Here is an 8,114-nt window from a genome sequence, read left to right as displayed (position 1 = left end):
GTCCACAAAAAACGTGTCAATATTCCTCCATACTGCTCGTCCATTCAGCTCGGCAAAGAACTCATGCTCTTCCTCAGCACTGAAGTCCTCAGACATTTTTCTTTTGTTGTTTCTTTCTTTGCACAGGTAAACAGCACATTTCTTCTTCTACGCTTGCATTATCAAGAGCAGACGCTGAATGCGCACTTTCATCTGGTTTGGTCTGCCACAGTTTCCGTAGGCTCGTGAACTCGCAGGCGCGCGCTTTTAGGAAAAAAAAGTACTCCAGAGTGTTGTTCAGCATGGGGGTGAGTAGAAAATGAAGGCTAATCATGTTTTGGGTGTACTATTCCTTTAATGTTTTCAATTTGTTGTTGGAACTGTAAAATGCAAACTTTCTTTTACTGTTCATGCAGGACATATTCACAATAGATGAGGCCATTCCAAAGCTTTTCAGCTCCTGGATCATGTGTCTTCTGGGTATACTGGGGACGCTGATTATCCTCTGTCTTTCCACTCCTTTCTTTATCGTTGTCATCATTCCTCTAGCTGTGATCTACTTCTTTGTACAGGTGAATAACCATAACATGTGTCAAAATTATGTACATTTTTAACTTAAAAGAAATTACAGATACCTGTTTAAAAAAAGACTGGTAAAAGTAAAGTAGAAATTGAACTAAAAGTAAAAAAGAATTGGCTCTACAATTGTAATGAAGTGCAAATGTAAAATAAAATTTTGCCTGAAATTATGCAAAATAATCTAAGCTCTATTCTAAACAAAAAGAGCCAGATACTGTAAATGGGTGAATTTCCTTATTTTGCTTACTGTCTTGGTACATAGAACATAAAAAAATGACTTGGTTTAGTTTTGAGTTAAGCTAAAATCCAACAGTTAACCTTCATCAAGTCTCACCTTTATATTTAGATGTTGTCATTGATAGCCTAGGCCAGATGGTCCCTAGTTGGGGAAAATTTTTGATGATCTGATTGTTTTTTCTCTCTGTCAATGACCAGCGATTCTACATAGCAACCTCCCGACAATTACGTCGCCTGGAGTCAATAACTCGCTCTCCTATATATGCTCACTTTGGTGAGACTGTATCGGGTTTAAGTGTAATAAGAGCCTACAACCATCAAGAGCGGTTTCTTAAACACAATGAAGTAACCATCGATGAAAACCTGAAAAGCATCTATTCAAGGATCATGTCGAACAGGTCAGTATGGAGGGGAGCCCTCATTTCTCATGTGTATCTGACTTTACTGAGGCTCGGCAAAGATGCTTATTTGGGCCCAACTTGGGCTTTTGTGAGCATCAAAGTAGGGGCCAGGATGTGCACTGTGGGTTACTTCGGGGGCCTCAGAAAATTGTATTTCCCTACACTTATTTTTATTGTGGAGTCCCTGGGTGAAGATCTTGTATCAGTAAAAAAAAAAAGGGGAGTGTGGCAGCCATCTTGTTTCCTGTGTTAAAAGGAGGCCCGCCTCAGACCCTTTTCTTTTACAGGAAATGTAGGATTAAGATATGAGGTATGATTTGTTGAAACATTAAGGAAAAAAATAAGATAAAATGTAAAGATGCACTACAAACAGAATATGCTGTCCTGATATGAAGTGAATGTGAGTATTTTCATTATGTATGTGATAGCTGCCTTAGTTTGTTCTTTTGGTTTTTTTTCCCCTATTCTGGAAGGCTAAGGTGATTGGCCTATTTAGATTGAGAAGGCGGAGTTTGGCCTACATATAGGTGATATGCTGAATGTGGGAGCGTCTCCTTTGGAGGGCTGATAATTGTTATTATTATCATAAAATATATAACTTGAAAAACTCATGGGATTATTTTGATATACAGTACTTTTCCTGTTTTCCAGTTTAGCACTGAGAATTGGTGTCAAAGTGCTGAACAATAGTCCAGATTTGTCCTTAATTTGTTTTTTAATTCTCCAGCTTCCTCATTATAAAACATCAAACAGAAATGCCTTAAAATCTGTTCCCTTTCTTTGGTCATTGAATAATAATCATGGTCCTGTCAAACCACTGGTTAGCCTATATCTACATAAATCCTCCATTGTCTCAAGAGGGAGAACTAATGCCAAAATGGCGTTATCATATGCATTGTAACCACTGGTCCACCTCTGGTCCCACAGGACATCAAATCATATATTAAAGATATAGGAGAGGATGTTCTTTTTGCAGGTGGATCATCAAAATAAATGGTCCTCCTAATTGTCAATCATTCTGGTCATTTGTTTATGTAAGGCCTTCCTACGTGCTTGTCCCTTTTTTCACTGAAGGCAGCCATGCACTGTATAATTTTTTTACCAATTTTCCGCCCGATTTTCCAGTCGTGCGAGAATTTTTTCAGTCAAACCGAATTTCAACCTCATCATGCGTCCTGCTTCATGTAGTATACAAGGGGTAACAAGTGTCTATGAGCTGATTTACCAGGAGCTTATGCACTGTGCTTGTGCAAACAACAAAATTCTTCTTCCAGATTGAAGAGTCCGACCTGGCCATTTCTTGGCACTGAGTGGGACGTGTATTTTTCGGCCATGCAGTGTGGGCAGTTAGAGTGTGTAAGAACAGTGTAAGAACATACATTGTGATCTGTGAAGTTAAAACCCTGCAGTTTCATCGTACAGTTTGAGCTGTAGCTGAGTACAACGATGTAAAAATATTGTACAGTGTATGCCCGGTATTAATGGTGGTGAGTCTTACTTAGTGGAAAAATTGCAAATCTTTCAAATAGAGCGTGCACAAGGTGAAATGCTCTCGCATACGTTTTTTTAAGTGGAGAGGGCGAGTCTTTTCAAAAATTCGTGAAAATCCTCCACTATACCTTTAAGTAATCCTGTTTAAGCTGTATTCTGTCTCCATTTGTATTTACAAATAGGTTTTGTAATCTGTTAAATAACAGGTGAGAAAATGCAAATTCTGTTTGTTCAAAAAAAAAAACAACTACCCAGATTTCATGTATGATGCAGGTCCAAACTGTAGGGAGAATTTGTTATTTTCACCTGGACTATATGAGGCCTGGACATAAAAATCTGCATTAATATGTCTTTACATTCTCTGTATTGTTTTTTTTTCTCAACAGATGGATGGCCATCCGTCTGCAGTTTCTTGGAAACCTCGTGGTCTTTTTTGCTGCACTATTTGCTGTCATTTCTAGAAACACCATTGATAGTGGCCTTGTTGGTCTTTCTATATCATATGCTCTCAATGTGAGTCACTCACTCCTAATCAGAAAACAAAGAAACTGCAAGAGTAACTATATTAAGAGTAATTGTAAAGTCTTAAGTTACATTTCTGTTAACTATCATTGTTTCCAGGTTACTCTAACCCTCAACATGGTGGTGAGGATAACCTCAGAGCTGGAGACTAATATCGTTTGTGTGGAGAGAGTCAGTGAATACTCTGTACAAGAGAATGAGGTCAGTTGTCCTGTATTCAGTTCTCTGCTAATAACAATAATAATATATGCACATCAGCCTCTGATAGCTGAAATAGGCCTTTTATTTTATCCAGGTAGGTTAAAGTTCTTCCTGATTTCTTTTATAAATTTTTTCTCTTTTCTGTGCAGAAATCTGCAAGGCAATTTCCTAATTTGTTTGGTGACATATTTTAGGTGTTTAAACTGCAATTGTTAATCGAACCCTCAAAGTTCCTGAATTGGTGGAATTGATACAAACACCTCTTTATCAATGAATCAATTTTTCCTTATCAAAGATCAACAACTCCAGATGCCTGTATTTTGTCGCTTCAAGTTTTTTTTAAATACAAGCTATACAACATTTGGAACTTGGAAGAAACGTTTCTACTTTATACATTCAATCTTTCTAGAAAATTTTTTTAAAGGACCTGTCATTATGGAAGAATTACGTGATACACGAAACACAAAAATGTCTCCTATATTTACTTTTTTTGTTTGTTTTTGCAGCACTTGTGTCTTGAGAAAGAGAGAGAGAGAGAGAGAGAGAGAGAGAGAGACATTGGGCAAAGGATCACAGGTCGGATTTGAACCCAGGTTGGCCACATCGAGGACTAAGGCCTCTGTACATGGGTCGAGCGCGCTACCCACTGCAGCAACTGCACGCCCCTATATTTACTTTAGTGTCCAACATTATCGTACCACATAGAAAATGTAAAATTTGAAAATGCAAATTCAGTCTGTTTCCATACAGCTAGACTCCTTTTTCGGCTTTTAAGTTACCTACATGGATGTACTTTCAGCTGTACAGAATTGTGATGAAAGGACAACAGAAAACTACTATGCACTGATTCACTATAGGGAAGGGAGTCACTAATTGTGCATGGACTCTTGAGAAAAATATAGCAACAGATATTAAGCTATTAAATAGTTGTACACTGGGCTTATTGTGTATATGATCGTATAGTGAGCTAGCATTAGGTAGCATTAGCTCACACAAGTGGTCTGTCTGGTATCCTGCCATTAGAAACATCCCCATGTCTTTCCTCTCTCCTACTTAACAAATGCGTTTGCTTGATGCCCACAGCTGTCTCTGCTTTGACTGAATCAGACTAAAAGCTATACAATGTACAGAAGGTCCTCCATTGCTGCTTTTTGTTTGTGTCACATACCAACACTAGGGCTCCTTGGTACTTAATTGTAATGTAAAATCACCTGGAGTAACAATGGTTGATATGAACCAAAACGAGGTGAATAGTGAGTTTTTACCAATGGGAAAGAGCTATTAGACAATGACTTGGGGCAAGACAGATATCACAGCGCAACTTGGGAACTCTGCCATGAACTTGTTCTTCTACAGGCTCCATGGGTGACTCAGCATACACCATCAGACCGGTGGCCCGAGGCAGGAAGGATCCAGTTTGTAGAATATAAAGTCCGTTACAGACCTGAACTGGACCTGGTCCTGAAAGGGATTACCTGTGACATCGCCGGCAAAGAGAAGGTCTGTCTGTTCAGTTTTATCGATTTGGAACTGTCAAGGTATGCACGTAAAGAGATTGTTTAAATAGATTTTTTGGGGGGAGTTTACTTAAAAGTTTCATCCCACTTGCTCTTCTTTTTATATGTTTGTATGTTTTATATATTCGCAAAGATAATAATAGACCTTGTAAAATATTTAAAGCTTATACATGGTTTACATTGTAGCTTACAAGCTTCTGATTGTGTTCCGAATGTTTTAGAGATGGACCTACAAACTGTATCCACAAAAACAACAACACTTTCCAATAACATTTCCTTCTCTGCTTCCAGATTGGTATAGTTGGTCGCACTGGAGCTGGAAAATCAAGCTTGACTAACTGCCTGTTTCGCATTATCGAAGCAGCTGACGGTCGTATCCTCATTGATGGTCTAGATATCTCCACAATTGGGCTGCATGATCTAAGAAAGAGGCTCACAATCATCCCACAGGTAAACATAAAAAAAAGCCAGATAAGATATCCTCTTTTGATGAGTCCACTAACTTGTCTCTCTGATTCTCTGAGGGCAGGATCCAGTCTTGTTCTCTGGAACTTTGAGGAGGAACTTGGATCCATTTGACAAATTCAGTGATGAGGACATGTGGAGAGTCCTGGAACTCTCTCATCTGAAGGATTATGTAACTGGGCTCAAGGAAGGATTGCAGCATGAGGTTGCAGAAGGAGGAGAAAACCTCAGGTGTGCAGCATTATTTCAAACAATTCTAGCAATTCAAAGATTTAGTATTTACAGAGACAATACAGTCAGATGGGTCAATAATTTCTGTTTAGGACAGCAAGTTGATTGCATCCAGTCAGTGACTTTCAAGAGTCCTGGATGAGCTTAAAGCGAGGATTTTGTGGCATTTTGTCGATGACTCTTTAGCAATCACTCACACCACACATGCATGCAGCGACAGTGAAGACAAAAACTCCCTTTCAACAGGAAGAAACCTCCAGCATTAACAGGCTCAGTGTGCGCAGCCATCTACTGATGTCAACCAGGGTTTGATGAGGAAGAAGCAGACATACAGAAAGAAGCAGTAGATAATATAAAATCCCATATAGGGTCTTCAAAACATGTAAACTTATGAATCAGAATAAGTTTCAAATCAGAAAATATTTGCATTGAATTATTTATTTAAATAATTATCTTGCGACCGTGTTGTTAATATTAGTGGGGGCTGTTCCTTTTTGTATTTTTGTCATTTTAGACTACTGTATTCTAACAGAAATGTACATAAAATGTATTTTCCCCTTACCGATGTAGTCTGTTTTTGGTTTTCTATCAAAAAAATATTCCTCTGCATTTTTGAGAAAAAACTGAAAAATTAATTTCCAACCATCAGTGACCTTAAACTAAAACTTACTGTCGCTCTGCAGCAGGAAAATGCTCTGAAACATTACAAAGTTCATATCTGAAAAATTTTTGGATCGACCTTAAGTCCCCAGCCTAAATTAGGCTTAGGTGACTTGGAAAGATTTTGCAAAGGCTGTTTCCGCTTGATAAACTTTCTATGTGGCTGAACCTAACTAATCTTGACAAAAAGACTGGGACAAAATGTATGTACAATTTGGTAAAAGGCTCATATTTAGTCATCTTAACTGAGTGATTCAATTCAGTTTATTTATATTGCGCCAATTCACAATTCGTCATCTCAAGGCACTTTACAGTTCAACATGAATGATGACAGTGGTTGATCCCAAAAGTAGCAAAGAAGTTATAGAGCCAGGTTGGTTTGGATGAATGGTTTCTCTTTAAAATGTATCTCTGAAATCAGCATTTGTAACAGCTAAATCACTTTTTCCAGTGTTGGACAGCGGCAGCTGCTGTGTCTGGCTCGAGCTCTGCTTAGAAAGTCTCGGATCCTGATTCTGGATGAAGCTACAGCAGCGATTGACCTGGAAACAGACAACCTGATTCAAAATACCATCAGCAAGGAGTTCTCCCAATGCACGGTGCTCACCATTGCCCACCGCCTGCACAGCATCATGGACAGCTCCAGGTGAGTCAGAGCACAACGTCTGAGATGACAAACATCTGATCCATTTACATTGTAACAGGTTATTTTGCACAGCCAGCAATGAAGCTTCTCAGAGGTTTATGATGTTAAAATATGTTTCTTTTCCTCAGGGTGATGGTCCTTGATGCTGGTCAAATTGTGGAATTTGATTCTCCAAGCAATCTGATGGAAAAACGAGGCCATTTTTACTCAATGGCAAAGGATGCTGGGATAACACATAATAACTTTACAATTTTATAACTATTTTTTCTGTATGTTTTTTCTTTGCTTTGTTTCAGGGCCAAAAATCATCTTTAATTTATAATTATAGCTGAAAAACTTAAACTGTATAACTTTTTTTTTTATTAACTCTTCACTTTCTAGTGTTTAAATATACTTCATATTCCAAAGGGGGTTGCCAGCAGGTTGAATTCTCACAGTATTTCTGCCTTCACAAACAGACAAAGATTCTGCTTCAGCTGTTTGGTGCTGACCCAAAACAGGTTGGTCAATCCTGTTGCAGTATTATGGTTTTAAGACTTATAGCTGTGACGAAAGCAAGAGCTACCGAGCCCACAGCTAAACCAAAATGCACAGAAGGATCCACCCGTAGCTGCTGCTATCACATCTGTGTCAGAGTTCATGATTTGTTAGAGTACTAATCCTGAGTCCTACACATGTCAGGTTGGGGGTCATGGTCAATTTCTAAAAATCAGATTCTTTTCTGGATTCTAAGATATGAGTAAGGCGGATCCTGGTGCTCATAGTCATAAGAGAGCGGATCTGAAAAGTCAATGACTTGATGCAATTAGCCAAGTTTCCTTATATAGAAACTTTTTGACCAATCAGACTGTATGAGTTCATTGAATTGTCTGTAATGTAATCTAAGTTTGTTAGGTTGATTGTTCATCTAAAGTACCCTTTGGTCTGAGTGTCTGAATGCATTGATGTTTGTCTCTGTGTTAACCTGCTATGGACCTGCATTCTGTCCATGGTTTTCCATGCCTTTCTGAAATTGTCTCATAGTCTAGGCCATTTTAGCCTGGTAGTTTGCTGTTTGCTTAGTTTGCTTAGTGTGCAGTGAGTTTGTTCCCACTGTATTGACCTGCTGTGCTTACATCAAAATTAGACCCTTTAACAAGGATTGTACCATGTGTTAATGATGCAATTAAAGTGAATGTAATTGAA

The 8,114-nt window shown here is 38.5% G+C and overlaps 1 protein-coding gene across 1 annotated transcript in view; it reads left to right on the top strand.

The window, feature by feature from the left end:
• The window catches only part of LOC107086567 (canalicular multispecific organic anion transporter 1-like), a 24,253-nt gene extending 16,139 nt beyond the window's left edge, over positions 1-8,114 (top strand). Inside the window, exons 24-32 of the mRNA XM_015377610.1 lie at positions 396-551; positions 994-1,193; positions 3,074-3,200; positions 3,309-3,410; positions 4,767-4,910; positions 5,219-5,377; positions 5,457-5,623; positions 6,735-6,929; positions 7,058-8,114. Coding sequence (XP_015233096.1) covers positions 396-551; positions 994-1,193; positions 3,074-3,200; positions 3,309-3,410; positions 4,767-4,910; positions 5,219-5,377; positions 5,457-5,623; positions 6,735-6,929; positions 7,058-7,187 — 1,380 coding nt within the window. The 3' untranslated portion in view covers positions 7,188-8,114. The remainder of the gene's footprint in view (positions 1-395; positions 552-993; positions 1,194-3,073; positions 3,201-3,308; positions 3,411-4,766; positions 4,911-5,218; positions 5,378-5,456; positions 5,624-6,734; positions 6,930-7,057) is intronic.

Source organism: Cyprinodon variegatus, unplaced genomic scaffold (genome assembly GCF_000732505.1).
Source record: "Cyprinodon variegatus isolate N-32 unplaced genomic scaffold, C_variegatus-1.0 Scaffold157, whole genome shotgun sequence".
Taxonomy (NCBI): Eukaryota; Metazoa; Chordata; class Actinopteri; order Cyprinodontiformes; family Cyprinodontidae; genus Cyprinodon; species Cyprinodon variegatus.
This window is presented reverse-complemented; position numbering and strand designations above follow the sequence as displayed.